Genomic DNA, 24,807 nt, shown 5'->3' with positions numbered 1-24,807 from the left:
TTCGATTGCACCTGCCACACGGTCAGCGTATACCTGTGGATAGGACAGAGTGACTAGTTAGTTTCGGGACTAAGGCTGGACAGCGAGTCGGGCATCAGGTGAGCTGTTAGCAGCCTACATTGTTCTCACACAGGCATGGGGTATTCTCGAAATGCAGCCGCGCATCATCTGGCTGGGTTCTCCTTTTCCAGCAACGTGTGTGGGTGAGGCCTGCCGAGCTTTAGTTTTCGGGTGAGCAGTGCCTTGAATGGTCAGAGCCGCTCATCTTCCTTGGTGCTGGACGCGCGCTGGCGGATTACTCACGACTTTGGGTGTGCTTTTTGCGGGCTGTTGAGTGCGCGACTTATCCAACATTCGAGATACGCCTCTTCCGAGTGGCCTCCGCATTGGCATCTTATGGGACCTTTTGGGTAGGCGAGCTTGTAGCGAGCCGCAGGTCGGTTGCTGTGTTATCTGGGTTGTTACGGGAGACTGTTGGTATCCAGACTGGAGTTTGGTGCAGTAAGATCTTGCGCACAAAAAACGGAGTTCTGGGCAGGATCTCATACCCAGTGTCCTTGTTGGAGGCCTACCTGGGTGGTCCGCCCACATGGCCCTCTTTCCTTATTAGTACATGCGAATGGTGCCAGCAGGTGGTCTTCCGGGGCGTACCGTGGGTATATTAGGCCCTCCTGAGGAAGCCTAGTACAGGGCCGGTACATAATGGTGGGGTTGCTCTTTCGTGGTTATTTCTATGCTTTAGCCGGTGGCCTGATATGCCGGCGGTTTAGTTTATTGAAGGGGCTGCCGGTGTGGGTGCTCGCTTTCTCCGTGTGTGGTTGCCCCTTCCCCTTTGAGATGCTGTTGGTTCGATCTACTCAGTCTGGATGGTTGGACACGCCTTCATTCATTGGGCTGGTAGCAGAGCAGCGAGACATCCTGGGGGGATTCACCGGGGATTGGCGCGGCGTGGGGCCTAGATAGCCTGGCTAGGAGAGTGGGGCATGTTGAGGAGTCAACGAGGGCCACTGTTGTATCGGCTGCGCAACAGACCGCGACACCTTCAGGGGTTACTGGTTCGGGGTGCGGGAACGAGGTGGATGGTTGGACGGGTAAGAGACTCAGTGACACTAAAAGGGGGAGACTCACGATTGGTATTGGCCTGGTTTCCTGGTACAAAATTGGTGGTCGGATATTATACCCAGACCTGCCCGCCTACTGGCGCGCAAGGGGCACAGGGGTTGCGCAAGGTCAATCGGCAGGTCACAGTATGGGTAAGAATGATGGGAGGTTTCCAACTTCAACACAACTGGGTGGCTGCTCAGTGAGTGGGGCTTTTGCACGGGACAGGGTACACATGTCTGATGGGGGTCTGGATCTATTCTAAAATGATGTGCAGGTATTCTTGGAGCAGCATGGTATTGCAGGGTCTCAGTAGGCCGCAGCTTGCTTTGGGGGGGGGGGGGGGAGGGGTCCGTGCACCTGCAAAGGTGGCAAAAAACCCGAGCTACAGAAGCAATGGCTCATGGGGGGGCTGAGCCAGGTCATTAAGATGGGTCAGGTGACCCGGAATAATGTGTGGAGGTCCACACGGGCCAGGCCTCTTGCTGTGAAGGCGGAGTCGAAAGGGTGAAGAGTTGCGGTGACAGTCGGAAGTGGAAGTTGCTGCTTTGCTATCATGGCGAGCGGCAGAGGGGGCAACTGTGGGTGCTTTTGTTATGACAACTGTAGCTCGGGGGTGGGGGTTATCCTATACGGATGTTAATTGGAAGTTTAAATGTTAATAAATCAAGCTGCGGCCTATGGTTATTCCACAATTGTGTGCAGAGAGTTATTGAGTGAAAGCGTACGGGGGGGGGGGGGGGGGGAATGTGGGGACATGCCTGGTAGAACGGGTCCCAGCTCCAAGGTTTATGAAAGGCCCGAGAGCTTGTCTCGACGGGCCCAGTTAAACGAGGGCTGGGCCCGTTCGAGAAGGCTCTGAGGGCAGTGGGGTGAAGAGCATGTGGTTATGGGGGGGGGGTGGGGGGTCGTGTTCGGCTGGTGAGCACGTGGGCAGCTGGGATTGGTCAGATCAACAGAAGCTGACAGCACAGAAGCAACACAGGCAGCTGATTGGAGGATAGGTTGCTGGGGGGCGGGGCTGTGGGAAGGGAAGAGGGGCTCTGCTTCCTCCGAGGCTCAGGGCGTTGTCTGATCCTTGGAGGCAGTTTTCCCTCCCTCCCACCCTCTCATGTACTGGATGTGAGGAGGCTTATCTGTGTGGTGTTGTAGATGTTTTTCAGGAATGGCATCGGAGTTTGTCGCAGCAGCAAAAAACCCGAGCTACAGAAGCAATGGCTCATGGGGGGGCTGAGCCAGGTCATTAAGATGGGTCAGGTGACTCGGAATAATGTGTGGAGGTCCACACGGGCCAGGCCTCTTGCTGTGAAGGCGGAGTCGAAAGGGTGAAGAGTTGCGGTGACAGCCGGAAGTGGAAGTTGCTGCTTTGCTATCATGGCGAGCGGCGGAGGGGGCAACTGTGGGTGCTTTTGTTATGACAACTGTAGCTCGGGGGTGGGGGTTATCCTATACGGATGTTAATTGGAAGTTTAAATGTTAATAAATCAAGCTGCGGCCTATGGTTATTCCACAATTGTGTGCAGAGAGTTATTGAGTGAAAGCGTACGGGGGGGGGGGGGGGGAATGTGGGGACATGCCTGGTAGAACGGGTCCCAGCTCCAAGGTTTATGAGAACATAATGGGTTTAAAAACAAACACCTGATAACAAAGTATCCATGTAACACTTGAAGGGTTAGGAGGGATTAATTAAACAAGCAGAGAAAGTGAAAGTGAAACCAAACGCTGACTGAGAGGCAGATGCACTAAAGCTAAATGAGCCTTTAATGACCCTCCAACGAGGAAAATTTGATCCGAGGAAGCCAGCAGCTAACGAAAACGGAATGGAGATGAGCAATTAGTGTAAAAACCCCATTGAAACGACATGCACTAACCTTTTCCGATTGCCTTTACGTAGGAAAAAGGCAGGAAATCTAACGAGAGGTCTGGACCTCTCGTTAGGACAGCTCTGTGCTAGGAAAAATCATTAAGTGAAAAAATAAACAAACTTTGAGCCAATCCCAGCGCATTAGCAGAGCTAAAAGCGCTGTGATTGGTCCAAAGGACGTCAGAAAACACATCAAATAAAAAAATAAAAAAAGGATCAGGAGGGGGCAAGGGCGCTCATCAGGAGCGTCCTGTACGGACGGCCTTGCCCCCCTCCCCGCTGCTCCCCACTTTCCGCCGCTCCCCCCCCCCCCCGAAAAAGCAAAATGCTAGCTGCCCCGGTCCCCCTCCCTTCCTCACTACTCTCTCACCTCAGCTCCGCCTCCCGACATCCTCCGTCCTGTGCCCCGCCCCCTTTTGGGGTCGTCGCCGCCATTCCCCTCCTCCATCGGGCCCCCCTCCCTCTTACCGGGCCCGTGCAGCGCCTCTCTCCTCTGTCCGAAGGCGCTGCACGGGCAAGAAGAAAGCTGATGGCTGCCTTCGCCCAGCTTCGATGGCGCGTCTTTCTCCTGCTGGGCCCGCCCCTGTCTGACGTCAGTAACCTACGTAGGTTACTGACGTCAGACAGGGGCGGGCGCAGCAGGAGAAAGACGCGCGACCGAAGGCAGGCATCAGCTTTCTTCTTGCCCGTGCAGCGCCTTCGGACAGAGGAGAGAGGCACTGCACGGGCCCGGTAAGAGGGAGGGGGGCCCGATGGAGGAGGGGAATGGCGGCGACGACCCCAAAAGGGGGCGGTGCACAGGGCGGAGGATGTCGGGAGGCGGAGCTGAGGTGAGAGAGTAGTGAGGAAGGGAGGGGGGCAGGGGCTGCTTGAATTTAGCTTTTTCAGGGTGGGGGAGAGGCGGAAAGTGGGGAGCAGCGGGGGGGGGGGGGCAAGGCCATCCGTACAGGACGCTCCTGATGAGCGCCCTTGCCCCCTCCCGATCCTTTTTTTATTTTTATTTTTGTTTTGATTTGGGAGCCATGTGCTTGTGATTTGACTGTGTTTTGACTGTTTGTGGCATGCGCAGAGCAGCTAACATAACGCTTGGCTGCTCTGCGCATGATTTGGTGGCCGATTTACGATGTGTATTGTGATTCTTTGATACATTGTACGTTTCAATACCGATCTCAGCATGTGTGACTTTTTTTTTTGGTGCATTTTTCGTTATTTTAAAATCGTTAGGGACTTTAACGATTTAGATTTTTTTACATTTGGTTGCTGCATCTGCCCCTGAATGTGTATCACCTAGCACTACAAGCCCTGAATAAAGATATAATCTTAATAGGTTTAAAAACAAACATTTGGCAACATAGTATCCATATGATACTAAAAAAGTAGATAGAACCGGCAGAGAAAGTAAAAGGGAACCAAACGTTGGCTGAAAATGTATCAACATAATGCTGGGCAGGGAGGGAAAGAGAAACTACATAAAAAAGGGGCATCTAAAAGTAAATACAGAGCCAAATGAATTCAACAGTGCAAACAAAGGTTGGGACAAAAAATGCTGCCAAAACAAGCAAGTCAGAAAAATATAAATAATGAACTAAACTAAATGAGGATAATGGAGAGACATCACAATCAAGCACTGGGAGGAGAAGAAAAAAGTGCTTACCCAAACAGAATATGCTGGATACAAACTATCAGAGCAAATGGTGATGACGGCAAAGTAGTGAGAATATATAGCATGCTGGAAGGAAAAAGGGGGTGGTCCCATCCGACACATGCCGGAAGTATCCTATGTGGTGAAAGTCAATGTGAGCAGCTGCTGTGGTCTTAGAAAATGATGTCACAAAATGCGTTTAATGAAACAATACAGAAACAGATGGAAATACAAGGGTAAATTAAACCAGCGTAAAAAAACAAATATGACAAAAAGGAATTAGAAAAAATGAAAAGGGAGGTAAAAAAAAAAAATCAAGCTCCCGATTGGAACATTCCTATTTTTAAATGGAAACCAAAATAGAAGCAAAAAACTTTCATAAAAGTAATGTGAACAAATATACAGAATGGTGTGCATCTTTATACAGGTAAATGAATATATAATAATAAAAAGATTTAGATAAAAAGATTTATATGATCACAATTCTATCTCTACTCCAACAAGGTCTTATAAAAAAGTAAAATGTTGTCAAATCATTAACATCTCTTTGATCTTAATTTTCTAATGTTTTGATTAAAAAAAGATTAATATAAATGTGTGTTATAATAAGTTAATACAGAACATATACTTAAAAGAACTACTTGTAATTTATTTTCTCCACCTTTTGTTAAGATTGATGCACTACCTCTTTTAAAAAGGTCATTAAAACATTAGTTATAGTTTGTCCATAGATGAAATATTTTGGATATCATATAAAAAATATATAAAAATATATATGTACCTAAAGAATAAATACCTATTTTAGATTGATTGCACACTTAAAAAAAACTTATATAGACAAATATAATCAGAGGAAATGTACCCATTCTAAGGCCACATTTAGTCCATATGGACTGACTGTATTTAATTCAAAAATAGTCCTTTGTTCCTCTCTCAGTAAGTGATTATCAAAATCACCACCGCGCCATGATTTTCTTATGATTTTAAACACAAGAAATTTCAAGTCTGTAACTACATGATTTTTCTCCTTCCAATGTTGGACAAGAGGAGCGCTCATAACTTCTCTATTAATACAGCTTCTATGTTCTATAATACGTGTTTTGATTGCACGTTTAGTTTTGCCTACATATAGTAACTGGCATGGGCATACAGTGGTGGAAATAAGTATTTGATCCCTTGCTGATTTTGTAAGTGTGCCCACTGACAAAGACATGAGCAGCCCATAATTGAAGGGTAGGTTATTGGTAACAGTGAGAGATAGCACATCACAAATTAAATCCGGAAAATCACATTGTGGAAAGTATATGAATTTATTTGCATTCTGCAGAGGGAAATAAGTATTTGATCCCCCACCAACCAGTAAGAGATCTGGCCCCTACAGACCAGGTAGATGCTCCAAATCAACTCGTTACCTGCATGACAGACAGCTGTCGGCAATGGTCACCTGTATGAAAGACACCTGTCCACAGACTCAGTGAATCAGTCAGACTCTAACCTCTACAAAATGGCCAAGAGCAAGGAGCTGTCTAAGGATGTCAGGGACAAGATCATACACCTGCACAAGGCTGGAATGGGCTACAAAACCATCAGTAAGACGCTGGGCGAGAAGGAGACAACTGTTGGTGCCATAGTAAGAAAATGGAAGAAGTACAAAATGACTGTCAATCGACAAAGATCTGGGGCTCCACGCAAAATCTCACCTCGTGGGGTATCCTTGATCATGAGGAAGGTTAGAAATCAGCCTACAACTACAAGGGGGGAACTTGTCAATGATCTCAAGGCAGCTGGGTCCACTGTCACCAAGAAAACCATTGGTAACACATTACGACATAACGGATTGCAATCCTGCAGTGCCCGCAAGGTCCCCCTGCTCCGGAAGGCACATGTGACGGCCCGTCTGAAGTTTGCCAGTGAACACCTGGATGATGCCGAGAGTGATTGGGAGAAGGTGCTGTGGTCAGATGAGACAAAAATTGAGCTCTTTGGCATGAACTCAACTCGCCGTGTTTGGAGGAAGAGAAATGCTGCCTATGACCCAAAGAACACCGTCCCCACTGTCAAGCATGGAGGTGGAAATGTTATGTTTTGGGGGTGTTTCTCTGCTAAGGGCACAGGACTACTTCACCGCATCAATGGGAGAATGGATGGGGCCATGTACCGTACAATTCTGAGTGACAACCTCCTTCCCTCCGCCAGGGCCTTAAAAATGGGTCGTGGCTGGGTCTTCCAGCACGACAATGACCCAAAACATACAGCCAAGGCAACAAAGGAGTGGCTCAGGAAGAAGCACATTAGGGTCATGGAGTGGCCTAGCCAGTCACCAGACCTTAATCCCATTGAAAACTTATGGAGGGAGCTGAAGCTGCGAGTTGCCAAGCGACAGCCCAGAACTCTTAATGATTTAGAGATGATCTGCAAAGAGGAGTGGACCAAAATTCCTCCTGACATGTGTGCAAACCTCATCATCAACTACAGAAGACGTCTGACCGCTGTGCTTGCCAACAAGGGTTTTGCCACCAAGTATTAGGTCTTGTTTGCCAGAGGGATTAAATACTTATTTCCCTCTGCAGAATGCAAATAAATTCATATACTTTCCACAATGTGATTTTCCGGATTTAATTTGTGATGTGCTATCTCTCACTGTTACCAATAACCTACCCTTCAATTATGGGCTGCTCATGTCTTTGTCAGTGGGCAAACTTACAAAATCAGCAAGGGATCAAATACTTATTTCCACCACTGTACAATAATGTAAATTACTCCACTTGTGTTGCAATCTGAAGAATGGTGCAGTTTGTATTCTTTCTCATTGGTCGGATTTTGAAATATGATGGTAGTTATGGCATGTGGACATACACTGCAGCGACCACATTGTTTATGTCCAAGCGTAAGTGTGGGTAAACAATCCAAAGGATCTATAGGAAGTGCTGATGGAACTAATTTTTCTTTAATATTCCTATTCCTAGAATACGCCACCACTAGATCTTTGTTTTTGAAACACTCATGTCCTTCCAGGGTATGCCAGTGTTTCCTAATCGTTCTTTGGATATCGCTCGCTAAGTGTTCTTATTCGTGGCTTGCAGTGCTACGTGATCAGTGAGTTGACAACACATATACAAGTAGGACTCTTCGTTTTGCATCCACTACTTGGGTAAGCATGAGGTTTTGTCTTTAGTATATTGTCATTGCATGATACTAATATATAAAAGTGCACATGCATTTAATATTAATTACCCTATTTCATTTTTTTCTAACAACCATTTATACATCATATTTTAGCTGGCATATACAGTAAGTCCAAAATTATATATATACCTGGAATACACATAATATTTATATTTTCATATTTTTTGATTCATATTAGCAGAAGCCAAAAACTTTTTAAATCTTTTGAATATATGTATGCTGTTTTAATGGTTATTAAGCATATTTGAGCATATTGACCTCTGATCAGAAAATTAGTGTCTATTTGTAGTGTATTTATTGACCCCTGATGCAGACGCTTTTCAGCGTCGAAACACGGCCTGTGTCGGGTCGTTATCTCTGATATAATAAAGACTGTTGGACTCACATCTCCAGTGGTGAATCGTCTATTAGTCTCTACTTTTGCCTTCTGCAGTTCAAAAATGCTTCATTTTTAAAAGTCGTTACTTTAAGTTTAGTTTTCTTTGCCCAGTTATATTCCTCTGTGGTGTTTCCAAAACATCCAAACACAGCCTGGAAAATCTGGGAAACCAGCAAGCTGTTTGATGAGTTTCCCTAACTGTGCAGAACATGAAAATGACAGAGAGCAAAAGAGTTTTACCTTGATGCTTTTCGTTGGTGCTGATACAGGAGCTCATCTCCTCGGTGTTCCCTATCAGCCTGTACACAACGGTACAGCAGTACTTTTCCTTGATGGAAAAAGGTTTCAGGTGCAGAACGCTGGTAAGCATGAAACGGCCATTTTCCATTTTGTTACTTATCATCTCTGCACTCTTTGTCCAGTTTCTCTGATGGCCGTCAAACCAGTGAATCTGTCCTTCAACGCTTCCTCCTTGTGCCTCACAAAAAACCGCACTTTGATTCTGAGTCATGCTGATGTTACTGTATGGGACTGAAAGACATAAGTACATAAGTATTGCCATACTGGGACAGACCAAAGGTCCATCAAGCCCAGCACCCTGTTTCCAACAGTGGCCAATCCAGGTCACAAGTACCTGGCAAGATCCCCAAAAAGTACAAAACATATTATGCTGCTTATTCCAGAAATAAGAAGTGGATTGTCCTCAAGTCCATTTTAATAATGGTCTATGGATTTTTTCTTTAGGATGCCCTCCAAACCTTTTTTTAAACCCCGCTAAGCTAACCGCTTTTACCACATTCTCTGGCAATGAATTCCAGAGTTTAATTACACGTTGAGTGAAGAACAATTTTCTCTGATTCATTTAAAATGTACTACTTTGTATTTTCATCGAATGCCCCCTAGTCCTAGTATTTTTGGAAAGAGTAAACAGACGCTTCACATCTACCCTCTTCACTCCACTCATTATTTTATAGTCCTCTATCATATCTCCCCTCAGCTGTCTTTTCTCCAAGCTGAACAGCCCTAGCTGCTTTAGCTTTTCCTCATAACGAAGTCGTCCCATCTCTATCATCATTTTTGCCCATTTAGCCACTGCACACAGGGTCATAATCGAACGACACCGGCCAAATAGATGGCCGGCCATCTATTTGGCCGGCGCCACAAAGAGCAGTCCCAAACCATATTATCGAAAAAGATGGCTGGTCATCTTTCGTTTGGATAATTCGGTTGGGGCCGGCCAAATGTCAGAGATGGCTGAGTTTGAGATGGCCGGCATCGGTTTTCGCCGATAATGGAAACTAATGCCAACGATCTGAAACCTGGCCATATCCAAGGCATTTGGTCATGGGAGGAGCCAGCATTTGTAGTGCACTGGTCCACCTGACATGCCAGGACACCAACCGGGCACCCTAGGGGGCCCTACAGTAGTGGACGTCATAAAATGCTCCCAGGAACATAGCTCCCTTACCTTGGGTGCTGAGCCCCCCAAATCCCCCCCAAAGCCCACTTCCCACAACTGTACACCACTACCATAGCCCTTAGGGATGAAGGGGGGCACCTACATGTGGGTACAGTGGGTTTTGGGGGGGGGGTTTGGAGGGCTTAACATTTACAGGTGGGGGGGATGGGCCTGGGTCCACCTACTTGAAGTGCACTGCACCCACTAAATACTGCTCCAGGGACCTGCATACTGCTATCAGGGAGCTGGGTATGACACTTCAAGCTGGCATAGAGGCTGGCAAAAATATATATATTTTTTGGGGTGGGAGGGGTTAGTGACCACTGGAGGAGTAAGGGGAGGTGATCCCCGATTCCCTCCGGTGGTCATTTGGTCAGTTGGGGCCCCTTTTTGAAGCTTGGTCCTGAAACAAAAAGGACCAAGTGAAGCCGGCGAAATGCTCATCAGGGCCGGCTTTCTTTTTCCATTATCGGGCGAAGCCGGCCATCTCATGAGCACACCCTCATCCCGCCCCCGTCCCGTCTTCACTACCCTACCGACATGCCCCCTTGAAGTTTGGCCGGCTCCGCGACGGAAAGCAGTTGGCACCTGCCAAAATCGGCTTTCGATTATACCGATTTGGCCGGGTTTAGGAGATCGCCGGCCATCTCTCGATTTGTGTCGGAAGACGGCCGGCGATCTCCTTCGAAAATAAGCTGGTTTCATTCCATCAATCTAATTAAGGTATTCCTTTGAAACCTAACTACCCAAAAGTAGTTTTTGTCCGGTCAGAGACTGAATTAGAGCCCCTTTTACCAAGCTGCGGCAAAATGGGGCCTGTGCTGGTGTCAGTGCGTGTTTTTGACTTGCACCGAGGCCCCCTTTTATCAAAGCGGCTAAAAGAAAAGTCTTTCGTTATTTACAGAAATGGCTGTGCAGCAAGTGAACTCTTGCCACGTGGCCAGTTTGGGGAGAACCCTTACTGAGATGGCAGTAAGGGCTCCCACACTAACCCGGTGCTAGATTACCATCGAGTACACACCGGCGCTACAAAAATAAATATATTTTTAGTAACATAGTAGATAACAGCAGAAAAAGACCTGCACATTCCATCCAGTCTGCCCAACAAGATAAACTCATATGTGTATACCTTACCTTGATTTGTACCTGTCTTTTTCAGGGCACAGACCATATAAGTCTGCCCAGCACTATTCCCCGCCTCCCAACCACCAGTCCCGCCTCCCACCACTGGCTCTGGCACAGACTGTATAAGTCTGCCCACCACTATCCTCGCCTCCCAACCACCAACCCCTCTTCCCCCCACCGGCTCCGCCACCCAATTTCAGCTAAGCTCCTGAGGACCCATTCCTTCTGCACAGGATTCCTTTATGTATATCCCACGCATGTTTGAATTCTGTTACTGTTTTCATCTCCACCACCTCCCGCGGGACGGCGCACTGGGGGTGGGAAGTACCGCAAGGCTGCTGCGGTAGCCTGGCAGTACTTTCTTTGTAGCAAGCGGTAAGCCCGCGTTGGGCTTACCGCTGCTTTCTAAAAGGGGCCCCTAGTTGCTTTTTCGTAATGCTAATGTTGTATTATTCAGTTTTAGGTGAGTGAAGAGGGCAGATGGAATTGCCCTTCAGAATCCAAACAATATGGATTCTGTTCATGGTTTTTTACATAAAAACAAAATGCTGTGAACGGAATGATTAAGTTCTACCCCCAGGTTCTACTTTTGCTTTAAATTTTTCACCTTTGCTTCTGTAGTAGTATGTGCAGCAGCGGCGGTGGGTTGGGAGTGGCTGGGCGGCGGTGTGTGTGTGTGGGGGGGGGGGGCGGCAGCAGGGAGGCGGACCAAAATGTGCCACCCCCACCCCCCACTTTGGGCTCTGGCCCCCTCCCACCTCGAGGTCTGGCTACGCCCCTGCTTAGTGCAGTTTAGAAAAGGGTCTGATATTTAGGAGCATAAATCTTTTGAAAATCAGGTCTATGGCTTTTATCTGTCATGAATTTCTCTGTTTCTATGTTAAATAATAAAAGATCACCACTTCTCTTGGTTATAATAATGTGAGGCTCTCTCATCTCACCTTCCCCACCAAGCCATTCTCACACATCATTTGTTATAACAGTCTGGTATGAAAATATCCTGATGTAATGAACCAAACAACGTTGTCTCTTTACCAAATGGGCCAGCTCCAAGTTGCTGGAGACGGACACTAGGCGGTGTGAAAACCCACATTTTTGAAGGCTTTTATGGAAGGAATGAAGGATATTATAATGATTGTTTTTAGGTAGTTGGAGGAATTTATTTATTGATTTCAAAATAATTCACAAGAAACATTCTTGTACAGAAAGAATAATGTCACCAATTATAACTCCAAAAATTACACAAAAGAATAATTTTTTCTTAAGTGACATATACATCTCCAGTCCACAATAAAGGCAAGGCACAATTCAAGGTTATAATAATAATAATAATACAAGGAAAATAGTAGGAGTATTTACCACCCGAGCTTATATTTCTTACGGAGTAGATATTAAGGGAATTGCTAACGGCGAGGATATAGCCGGGCCTTGTTTAGAGTCCAAAAAGGTCTGCAAATGCTCACTTTCGTAAAAAACATACTTAACAGAATGCAATTTTATCACGCATTTACAGGGGAAATTTAGCCAGAAACATCCTCCTAGTTGGAGGACACATGTGCGAATTTTCAGAAAGGATTGACGCCTTTTCTGTGTCTGTCTGGATATATCTGGAAATATCTTAACTTTACAATTAAGAAACATATCCTCTCGGTGAGAAAAAAAGGTCTTTAAGATCCTATCTCGATCAGGCTGTAACACAAAATCCACTATCAAAGTAGCTGCTTGTACGCCTAATAGTTCATTTTCTATTGTTTGAGAAAGATTTAAATTTAACTCCTCAAATGGTATTTCCGATCCTGCTGTTAAAACTTGATCTGTAGATTCTTAATATAAGGCGCTAAATAATAAATTCTTGAGATCGGCGGATATAATTGGTCAGAAATTTTCAAGACTTCCATGAGGTATCTCTTAAAAGTTAACAAAGGGGCCACAGATGGCACTTTAGGAAAATTTATAAGTCTTAAAGTTTTCATCCGTTGTTGATTCTCTAAAGTTTCTATTTTTCTTTGTAGAAATACATTTTCTTTCTTTAGTGCCATTTGACCAGCTCTAATCTTATCAGTTTCTGTTTTAATAGACTGTTCAAACACTTTAGTTTGTTGAATTTGTTTTTCCATTACTTTGTAATATCTGTAATCCCGGTAGCAAACCTTCAGGGGTGGTAGGCTCCCTTTAGCAGTCCACAAATAAAAGTCCTTCCAGAAAACACAGCTTTTAGTTCCCAACAGTTTATTTCCCCTCCTCCACCAAATCTCAGTTCCAGGGGTTAAAGTCCCATTCGGTTTCCAAAATAAAGCAACCAGAAAAACTTCCCTTTAAATCCAAGTTCTCCCCCAGTTCAACAGCCTGGGTTTCAGTTTTAAAAGTCTTTCCGCTTGGGTGGTTGCAGAATGGCCGTACACCGCCCACAACACAGCTAATTGACTCCTGTGACCACCCACTGCCTTCAGTCCCTGCAACTCTGCCCCAAAGTACAATTACAGTCCATGTCCACTGGTTCCTCCAAACCTGGTGTGTTGGTCTCTCCAGCCTCTCCTTCCTCCAAGCACTCCATTAACTCTGCTTCTCTGCTAGGCTGTTGGTTGGAGACCTCCTCCCCCTCCCAGGTGGAAGGAATCTTGTACTGATTTCTAACCCAAGGGTATTGAGCTTTGTCATCCCTGCTCCCCCTTCTGGCCCTCGCCTGCCATCGCAGCTGCTCTCTCCAGTCCTTTTCCCCCTCCCTTCCACGTGGGGGCCATACCGGGTTTTGGGACCTACCACCCCGATCCCTTCTCTCAGGGCCTTGTGGGGAATGTAGTCTGGCCCCATACCTCCTCCTGAGCTGCTTAGACCCTCCAACCTCCTTACAACTTCGATTTTATCAGAAAAGGTTTGAATAGGCTTTAAAACAGAGGAAATTTTTTGAATAAAGGAGTTTTCCAGACTCACCAAGGCATTCCATGTGTTTCCCAGGGTAATTACTTCTGGCTTTTCCGTCGCTAATACCTTAGTTTGTAGCAGATTCACTTCCTGAATCTCTCCCCTAGACTCAGGCTCTCTCCCCTCCGTTGCAATTCCTTCACCTCCTGTGGCACTCACAGCGTCGCGTTCCTGTTGGAATGTAATTGTATTTTACATGCATTGCCTGTCACCTATTATTTCTCTGTGATTACTCTGTGACCTCTGATGTGAATTACTTAGAGAGGTCACATAGCTATGCAACTTCCTGTGGGGGTTAGACACAGCAGATGCAGCACATGGAGCACATGGAGCTCATGATCTCTCCTAACCTGAGAGGATCTATGGTGGTGTGAGCATCCATTACCATCTAAGCACATGGAAGGAGCTGATAATACAAATGTATAGTAATATGTATATAAAAGCCTGTCTGATTATAATCTAACTACAAACTGTGAGTAAACAGATGTTTTGTTACTTCAACTTTAAAGTGACTCAGCAGTGAATTATTCAGGGGTGAATGAGAGAGAGATGAAGAAAGAAATTAACATTTCTAAAGCTGAAGCTGTGTGTACTAAGATCTGCTAATTATTTACTACAAATAATCCAACAAAAGGGTTATGGGCCCAGGGCCAGGAATTGAAAAAGAAGAGAAATATTACCAGGCAGAAAAAAAAGGCCACATTTTTCTCTTAAGTTTTAAAGGAAAGATTCAGTCTGTCTCTCTCTCCCCCCACACAGCAGACAGAAGGCTAAGAAAATGGCTGAGGGAAGAAATTCACCATTTTTCTATTCTCTCAAGGTGCCTAGATTAACTGAGTTTAATTATCGGCAGTGGGAACTAAGATTCATATGTCTCCTTCGAGCAAAAGGATTACATATATGCTTAGACCAAGACAGAACAGCTGAAAATATGGCTGAATGGGACAATGCAAACTATTATGTGAAGTGCATGCTTTTGGAAGCTCTCTCAGAGAAACAAGCCATATTAGTGGAGGGAAAAGATACACCAAAGGACATTTTATGTAAGCTGAGAACTATGTATGCAACTACATATGCAAAGCAGCAACCAATTTGGTTGGCAGAGTTGAATGAAACCAAATTAAGGGATAAAAGTAAATGTAATGATCACATTATGCATCTTATGTCTTCATTTCAAAAGCTAGAACTTTCTGGAATTCCCATGTGTGATGCATTGAAAAGAGCATTTCTTTTTACCTCACTATCAAAGAAGTTTGATGTTTTTAGGTCTGTAAATGAGGCCATTGAAGGGCAATCTTTTGAACAGGCAACATCAAAACTAAGGCAGGAATGCATAATAAATGATTCTGAGGAGATGTGTTCTCAAAGCAAGTCAGAGAGAAATGAAACAAATTTCTTGGCAAAGAACAGAGGAAGGCGGAGCTATGGGAAAACTCCACCCAAGGGCAAGCTGATTTGCTACTCATGTGGAAAGGAGGGACATGTATCTAAATGGTGTAAGGAAACACAAAACACTCCCTCTAGCTCACCTAAGCCAATGGAACAAAAGAATTTTCCTACCAGGAAATGTATGAAGGACAAAGATAAACACAAGGGCTTTCTAATGGCAGAAAAATCTTTGACTATGGTAAATAATAATTCAAATGAAAGTACTTGGATTTTGGATTCGGGGAGCACATGCCATTTAACCAATTGTAAAGATTTCTTTCAGGAAATGTGTCCAGAGGAAGGTATTCTTAAAACTGCAAACGCAGGGACTGCTAAGATCCAAGCAAAAGGTATTGGATTCTTAAAATGCAAAGTGTCTAATGAAGTTAAAGAAATTCCTGTAAGTGATGTCTTGTATATTCCCCAAGCAGTTTGCAATATGCTTAGTGTATCTACATTAGATAAGAAGGGATTTGTGATTCATTTTGAAAATAGTAAGTGCACAATCTCTAAAAATGATGAAGTGTATGCTGAAGCTTTTATGCATAATGATGTTTATAAACTGAGCATTTCAGGTGAAGCCTCACATATGGCGCAAGTAAGGAAGAATGATGGTAAATGTAGTCTGGAAATCTGGCACCGCCGCCTGGGACATCGTGATTCTAAGGTGATCCAGGATCTTTACAGTAAGCAACTGGCCACCGGCATTCAGATAAGTGCAAATGCTGGTAAATGGAGAAATGCATAGACTGTGTTACTCAAAAAGGTGTGAGACCCTCATTTCCTGCATACACAGGAAATAGGAGTAATAAAGTGCTGGACTTAATACACAGTGACTTATGTGGACCGTTTAATATCCCATCATTGGGAAATAACAGATTTGTGCTAATATTCTTGGATGATTTCTCTAGATATTGTGTGGCCTATTTGCTGAAAGAAAAAAGTCAAGTCACAGACATGCTGAAGAAATACGTAGCCATGGTGAGCAACAAATTTGAAAGAAAACCAAAGGTTCTTCAGACCGACAATGGTGGTGAGTTCACTTCACAAAGCATGCGCACATTTCTAGAACAAGAAGGCATTCAACATATCACAACAGTAGCTTATACACCAGAGCAAAATTCTGTTGCAGAGAGAAAATTTAGGTCACTTGTGGAAATGACCAGATGTATGCTGTCAGATAGCAATCTCCCTAAAAGACTATGGGGGGAAGCCATTCTCACAGCAGTGTACCTACAAAACAGAATGCCAACTAAAGGCGCTCAGCGCACACCACATGAGACATGGCATGGTAGGAAGCCAAACCTGTCACACATAAGAACATTTGGAAGTACAGCATATGCTCATGTACCAAAGCAAAGAAGGCATAAACTGGATTCCACAACAGAAAGGGGCATTTTAGTTGGCTATACTCCAGGACACAAAGGATATAGAATTTTGAATCTGAAAACTGGCATTGTTGGCATAAGACATGTTACATATTTTGATGAAAACAAAAGGGTTGATAAAGGCTGGATTATCCCAGATGAGCCTTATCATCCAGAATATGAAACTAGAACCATAATAGACATGCCAGTGTATATAAATGCCATACCAAGGCAGATGTCTGAAAGCAACTCACCTGTATCTAACGAGGAACAGGCAGAGGAAGCAGACACAGAAAGGATCATTGAAGAAGACAGTACAGTTGGAGAAGGGGAATCAATTGGAGAAGGACTCTCAGATTTTGAGGATGCGGAAAGGTCAGACCAACCTGTTGTCAGACGCTCATCCAGGGAAAACAAAGGTGTTCCACCCCCAAGACTGTCTTACCTAACAAAGTCAGCAGAAGCTCAAGAGCCCTTAACATGGGATGAGATTGAGAAAATGCCAGCAGAAGAAGCTGCTGAATGGCATAAAGCTGCACAAGAAGAAATTGATGCATTGGATAAAAATAATACTTGGATTCTTACAAAATTACCTCCTGGCAAGAAAGCTATAGGATGCAAATGGGTATTCAAGTTAAAAAGGAATGCACAAGGAAAAGTGGAAAGGTATAAAGCCAGATTAGTGGCAAAGGGATATCTTCAAAAATATGGAGAAGATTTTGATGAAGTGTTTGCACCTGTAGTGAAACACACGACAATCAGAACACTTCTGAGCATTGCAGTCTCAAAAGGCATGCAAGTCAAACACATTGATGTGAAAACAGCGTTTCTTCACGGAGATATAACTGAAGACTTGTACATGGAACAACCAACAGGTTTCATAAATACAAAACAAAGACAGCTAGTGTGTAAATTAAACAAAGGTCTTTATGGATTAAAGCAAAGTGCAGAATGTTGGAATGATAAATTGCATGAAATATTGACAAATTTAGAATTTAAGCAAGGTGAAGCAGATAAATGCTTGTACACTAGGTGCACAAATGGACAATATGCATACATTTTAGCTTTTGTTGATGATCTGCTCATTGCAAGCAAAAGTGAGCAAGAGTACAAGGACATTGTAAAGTGTTTAAACCACAATGTTGAGATAAAAGAACTGGGTAATGTGTCATACTATCTTGGTATAGAAATTGAGAAACAAAATGATGGTTCTTATCTTCTAAGCCAGAAGCAGAAAATAAATGAACTTATTGAAAGTTTAGGTATGCAAGATGCCCAAGTTGTAAGCACTCCCATGATCACTGATTTTCTGAAGGATGAAACAGTAAGAGAACCTTTACCAGATAACATCCAATATAGATCAGCCATAGGTAAGCTTTTATATCTAGCTACCACCTACAGGGCTGATATAGCAAATGCAGTAGGAATTTTGAGCAGAAGGGTCAGCTCACCTACCAAATCAGATTGGACTGCAGTTAAAAGGATGGTAAGGTATTTAAAGGGTACCATTGATTGTAAATTAAAGATTTCAGCCAATAGTAATCCAAAACTAATATGTTACTGTGATTCAGATTGGGCAGGGGATCATTCTGATTATAAATCCACAAGTGGATATGTGTTTATGTATGGAAATGTACAAATTTCATGGGCCAGTCATAAACAAAGTATTGTGAGTTTGTCTTCTACAGAAGCTGAATACGTGGCCGTATCGGAAGCGTGCAGAGAACTGATGTGGATTGAAAAACTTATGCTGGATTTCGGAATAGCTGAAAAGAGACCAATCCAGATAATGGAAGATAATCAGAGCTGCATCCGACTGTCACAGAATGACAAGGTTCAGTCACGCACCAAGCACATCGCAACGAAATACCACAACGTGCGAGAGTTGGCGAAAGAAGGGGTCATCAGTCTACACTATTGTCACACCAGTGAGATGACAGCTGACATCATGACCAAACCGTTACCCAGAGAACATTTTGTGAATCTGCGTATAAAGCTTGGACTTTGTATGAATAAATAATTGCATGACAGTTATGCATGAGAAGGGGTTTGTTGGAATGTAATTGTATTTTACATGCATTGCCTGTCACCTATTATTTCTCTGTGATTACTCTGTGACCTCTGATGTGAATTACTTAGAGAGGTCACATAGCTATGCAACTTCCTGTGGGGGTTAGACACAGCAGATGCAGCACATGGAGCACATGGAGCTCATGATCTCTCCTAACCTGAGAGGATCTATGGTGGTGTGAGCATCCATTACCATCTAAGCACATGGAAGGAGCTGATAATACAAATGTATAGTAATATGTATATAAAAGCCTGTCTGATTATAATCTAACTACAAACTGTGAGTAAACAGATGTTTTGTTACTTCAACTTTAAAGTGACTCAGCAGTGAATTATTCAGGGGTGAATGAGAGAGAGATGAAGAAAGAAATTAACATTTCTAAAGCTGAAGCTGTGTGTACTAAGATCTGCTAATTATTTACTACAAATAATCCAACAGTTCCTGCGTCGCTGGACTCGGCGCTCCACTGCTCATGTCTGCCCCTGCTCCCAGATCAGTTTCCCCCACTTCGGGACTTAGCGATCTGGGACATCCATTTTGCAGCGTTGCCGGCATCACAGGGGGACTCCGCTTCTCAGGGCTCAATATGGTGTCTCCTTCTAGCGGGGAGAGCGGTTCACCTCTCCCTGTCCCTCCCTGCAGTGAAGCGTTCTGCCCTGTTCCTCCTCCCCGAGTGGCGAAGCGATCCATCGGACCCAGATAAGGTTGCACAGAGGGTGCTGGGGAAGCCCTCTGTCTACCCCTTCTTTTAGGCATAAATATCAATATGGAAATTAGGGTACGCAGGAAAATGAAAGTGAGTCGATGGAGCTGCTTCTACCTCCTACTCGGACGCCATCTTGCTTCCTGGAGGAATCATTTTTATTGGTGGTCATGATTTTGTGTTTTATTAATTATGTATGTTTTTCTTGTTACCTACTTTGGGTAAAAACGGGATATAAATATATAAATAAAAAATATATATTTAATTTAAAGTCTTTCAAAACTAGAGATGCACTGGCTAATTGCCAAGCTCAGACAAACCTAGGAAATTATTTCATTTCTGCTTTTCTTGGAGAGGTGTCTCACCACAAAAACCACCACCACTGCTTAAAGAAAAGCACAGCCAGACTATAACAAACATACTGGGTATAAAACCCCTTTACGTAGATAAACACAGCCCATTCAGTCAGTGCCTGCCCTACCAGGCAATCACCTAAGGTGGCACAATGGGGAGGGGGGGGAGCAGCCCTGCACATTGGTCCTAAGAGTGAGCACTCAGTAGGCCCTAGGTACAGGCCTGAGTTGAAGTACTGCTATGTCCTGCCTCCCCCCCCCCCCCCCCCCACCGAGGCACACTTCCTGTCGAAGGGGGGGGGGGGGGGGAGACACTGCAGCACTTCAGCATGGGTCTTTGTCCTATAGGACTTCAGCTTGGGGCTGACCTATAAGGAGGTTGGGGGCTGCGGCTGGTTCTGAAGCAAGGTGGGAAGAAAGGGATGTTGGATCAAGGTGGGTCCAACCTTCCCAACATGACTCCACCTACAACATAGTCCAATTCCCACCACCACCAAGAGTCGATTTCCTCCAGAACATGGTTTGGAAAAGGCTCCCTGTGGGCCCAACTCCCACAACCCTACAAAACCCCATCCCTCATGAGCCTACCTTAACATACTTGATGGTCTAGTGGTCATCCAGACAGGAACAACCCCACTCATTCCTAACTCTGGTAGATCCAGATTAAAAATAGCTACCTTGACCTCTAGTTTTGAGTAGGCCCAGAGGGCCTGCTGAGATATAGGAAGGGGCCTGTGGGGGGGGGGGGGGGGGGGTGGACTTATTTGAGGGTGGAGTCAGGAGGGAAATCAAGCATGTTAGGGGGTTCAGAGCTTGTTGGTGGAACCTCCTTTGTTAGGGGGTGTGTGGAGAGGGAGGATAAAAAACACTGACTTACGCCAACTGAATATTGACTGATTAGTGCATGCTAAATCAATTTAACATGCATTAACTTTACACATTAACATGTGTTAAGTCTAAAAAAAAAAAATGAAACTCTATGTCTGATCTTCAAGGCCCTTAAAGGAAATAGCCCTTAATACTTGAAGAACAGGATCACCCTCCACACACCTCCAAGGACACTAAAGTCCTCCCAAGGAGTATCCCTAACTACACCCTCTCCAAAAGGACATTACACAATGAGATACTTGCCAGTGAGCCTTCTCTGGAGTAACTCCCAAACTCAAAAACGTATTCCCTGAAAGACTTTGCTTAACACAAGACTATCTCTACTACAGGAAGCAGGTGAAAGCTTGGCTGTTCAATCAAGTCTTTAATGGAAGAACTAATTAACTTGCTAGTCTCACACACACAAGGAGTGGCAACGGATGGACATACTGTAGCAGGACATCTAGCTGAGAATATTTAAGCACCTCTCTGATTTCATATGCAACTTTCTTTAAATTAGTCCCATTCCCCCGGACTCTATACAGTGTGCTTAGATTTAGGTGCTAAAATCGTCACGGATTCTATAACACCGCGCATAACTAAATTGGCTTAACAAGCTAATGCGTGTTGATAACAGCACTTAACAAGCAATAATGTGCAGTAACTGGCATCCATTAGAATTTAGACACACAACTCACTAAGTGTATTCTGTAACAATGTGCAAACTTCTTCTGTGTGGAGGCAAAAAGTGGCATGGTTATGGGCATTTTATAGACGTTCCAAAATTTAGGCACCTAGTTATAGAATATGGCCCATTGCACCTTAATCTACAAGCTGAGATTTACACCTGTTTTTCGTTGGCGCAAATGAATATGCACAGATATTGGCACTGAAATATCAACTAAACATATTCTATAATTGGTGCCTAAACCTAGGTGCCGATTATAGAATACGCTTAGTCAGTGCTGAATTTTTAGGAGCCATATATAGAATCTCCTCCTTTATTTTTAACTTCTCTTACATATCTATATGTTCCATCTTTGCTTATTCCCTATGCTGTCTATTAAAATGTTTTATTACGTATTATGTTGACACTGTAAGTAGTATAATATCCGCCTCATAATCGAAAGTGAAAGACGCCCATATTACGACCCAAATCGGGAGATGGGCATCCTTTTCCCGTGGGCGCCCAAATCGGTATAATCGAAACCCGATTTTTGGCGTCCTCAACTGCAGTCTGTCACGAAGATGAACAAAGATCACGGGGGCATGTCGGAGGCATGGCGAAGGTGGGACTGGGGCGTGGTTATCGGCCGAGGAGAGATGGGAGTCTTTAGCTGATAATCGAAACAAGAAGGGCGTTTTTGATGAGAATTTGGTCCGCATTATTTGGACCCTTTTTTTCCAGGTCCAAGTCCCAAAAAAGTGCCCCAACTGACCAGATGACCACCGAAGGGAATCGGGGATTACCTCCCCTGACTCCCCCAGTGGTCACTAACCCCCTCCTACCAAAGAAAACCCACTTAAAAAACTTTTTTTCCCAGCCTGTATGCCAGCCTCAAATGCCGTACCCTCCTCCATGACAGCAGAATGTGTTCTATCCTCTGGTGAGTGTGACACCTTTTCTGTTATGGGCACTGCAGAATCACATCAGCAAAGCATTGTGGTGGGTGTAGGGTATTGGGCTCCGTGATTCCACTAGCTTGTGTTAAATGCTCACGATGTTGGTAGTTGGTAGGCTCTACTTCCATGGTGCTTTTCCCTCTGCTTACAGGGTCAGAGCGTGCCCTGTTTTGTTTCCGGTAGTCCATGAGGTAGTGGCCATTTGTGTAAGACACTTTTAGATCCCTTTCATGTGTTAGCCACGTTACAGCACTTAGTTCTTACCTTGACTGTTGATGAAAGAGAGCATTGTACACCATTCTGCCAGCTCGGACCTACTGCTAATCTCAGTACCAGGGAGACTCGTTGCCAGTGGGGCACAACCTCTGATCTGCAGTTAACTGTGAGTAAACGTGCTTATTCAAATAAAGGACGTTTTCAGCGAGTTTAGTCTTCAGGTGTGAACTACTGTGTCAAGGTTATACAGCAGCAACAAGTCCTGTCCCTGGAGCACTTTTAGTGGGTAATGCAGTGCACTTCAGGCAGGTAGACCCGGGCCCATCCCCCCCACCTGTAATACTTGTGGTGGTAAATGGGAGAAACCCATTGTACCCAAATGTAGTTGCCACCTTCTCCCCTAAGAGCTATGGTAGTGTTGTACATTTGTCCCTCCCACGACGTTTCTGAGATGAGCGTTTTTAGTTTCCATTATCGCTAAAAAAAAAATAACACCCATCTCAGAAAGGACCAAATCCATGGCATTTGGTCCGTCCAAACTGTATTTTCGAAACGAAAGATGGATGCCCATCTTTTTCAATAATACGGTTCGTACCGCCCCATCGCGGGGACCTTCTCGAAGATGGACGCCCCTTTCGATTATGCCCCTCTATGCCATACTTTGTGTTGTTATTTGAATATTTTTACTGCTGTAATTGTCTATTGCTTATGTTTGACTTATTCTTGTTGTACACTGCCTTGAGTAAATTCCTTCAAAAAGGCAGTAAATAAATCTTAATAAATACATAATAAATAAATAATAGCATGCATTAATAAGCATTTAAACATCTGTATGAAAAGAAATGTGAAGCAAACAAACAAAAAAAATTACAGACTGGAAAATAAGCCCTAACAAATTAGGAGGATAGGCCCAATTTTACCACAAAAATGTTAAAGTCCCAAGTCATCATCAGTTTTCCATAGGAACAGAACGACAGAGTAGTCTTTGTACAGAGGAATGGAAGGGAAAGAGTTAACTTTTTCAAATAGAAAATAACTCAAACACTATGCTTTAAAAAAATATTTGCTAGCAAACTACACTCTTAAACCATGCTTCCTCCCTGAGCCTATAGCGCTCGTTTTCCCTGTGAGAACCAAAGTCTGCCTATCTCTGATAAGAACTGATGAGACATACTGGGTGCCCAACAGAGATGTATTGATAACACCTAGACTGTACCACCAAAGATCAACGTGACAGTTAAGACCACCACCAGCTTCTGTGTTTTAAAGATAAGCTGTCCTGGCTTTGAGACCCTGTGAAACTTGTTTCTCATGTCTGGCTCTGATACAGTCATTTGTGATTTTAGGCCTACTCAGGGTCTGAAGTACAAAAATTTAGCAAATCGCAAACAGCGAGCCATGCACAAAGGGGATCGCATGCAAATTCCCCTTTGTGCATCGCTCGCTGTTTGCGAATCCGAGTTGTCAAACACATTTTTGACAGCCTTGATGCACCGACCCCACGCTTTTACATTTTTCCCTGGTGGTCCAGTGAACCCTCATCTCCCACGAATCTCTTTTTCATTTTTTAAAATTTCTCTGGTGGTCCAGTGGACCCTGACTACCCCCTCCCCCCCCCCCCCTTAAAAATTTTCCCTGGTGGTCTAGTGAATCGGAACCCTTCTCCCCCCGCATGTGAACACCCCCATTCCCCGCTTGCACCCTTCCTTGTACCTTTAGAAGGCTAAAACCAGGCTAAAGCAAATGTTAATAGCATAGTAAGCTTTGTGCATCTGGCCCTCAGTCGCTCAGACCCCTAGGGTCTGTTTGATAACTCTTACCTGCTTTCTATAGGGAAATATTTGGTGCTTCCATGATCATTAACGTTATCTGAATATTTTCCCAGACAACTTTAACTATGGGGCTCATTTTCAAAGCACTTAGACTTACAAAGTTCCATGGGTTACTATGAAACTTTGTAAGTCTAAGTGCTTTGAAAATATGCCTCCACAGGTCTCCTAGACTTCTAATATAATAATTTGCTCTGTTAACGTTCGCAAGTGTCTACCTGGGATCATAACCACCTGCTGACGTCACTGGCCAGCACTAGAACCCTGCTTGCTGACGTCAGGAGGTGGTTACGATCCCAGTGAGAGACGCGGGTAGTGCGTGACCGGCAAAAAGAACAGCGGACAGTTGAAGAACAGCGGGAGCGGGAAGAAACGTCCCTATGTGCACATCGCCCTCCCTCCAAAATTGCCAACCCCCCTCTGCTACCCTCCCCTCCCCTCCTCTTACCAGGGTCCCAGCGGCAGCAGTGAAGGGTGAGCAGCAGGCTCAGCGAGTCGGCTGCCTTCCCTTCTCTTCGCTCTCAGCTCTGACTCTGGTCCCGCCCTTGCGGAAACAGGAAATGAGGGCGGGATCACTGATTTATCTGTGTTTCTTTAAAATGGATTTTATATGTTGGATGATAAAAAACTTTAAAGATGTTATCTGGTTTTTTTTTTTGTTTGTTTTTTTTT

At 44.4% G+C, this 24,807-nt stretch overlaps 1 protein-coding gene across 1 annotated transcript in view; it reads right to left on the bottom strand.

Moving 5' to 3' along the window:
• LOC115472552 overlaps window positions 1-24,807 on the bottom strand; it is a 56,124-nt gene that overhangs the window by 6,374 nt on the left and 24,943 nt on the right. The window contains exon 4 of the mRNA XM_030206849.1: window positions 8,413-8,703. Within this exon, the coding sequence (XP_030062709.1) occupies window positions 8,413-8,703 (291 nt within the window). The remainder of the gene's footprint in view (window positions 1-8,412; window positions 8,704-24,807) is intronic.

Source organism: Microcaecilia unicolor, chromosome 6 (assembly GCF_901765095.1).
Source record: "Microcaecilia unicolor chromosome 6, aMicUni1.1, whole genome shotgun sequence".
In the NCBI taxonomy this organism is placed as follows: Eukaryota; Metazoa; Chordata; class Amphibia; order Gymnophiona; family Siphonopidae; genus Microcaecilia; species Microcaecilia unicolor.
Note: the sequence above shows the minus strand (reverse complement) of the source record. Positions and strands in the feature narration are given on the sequence as shown.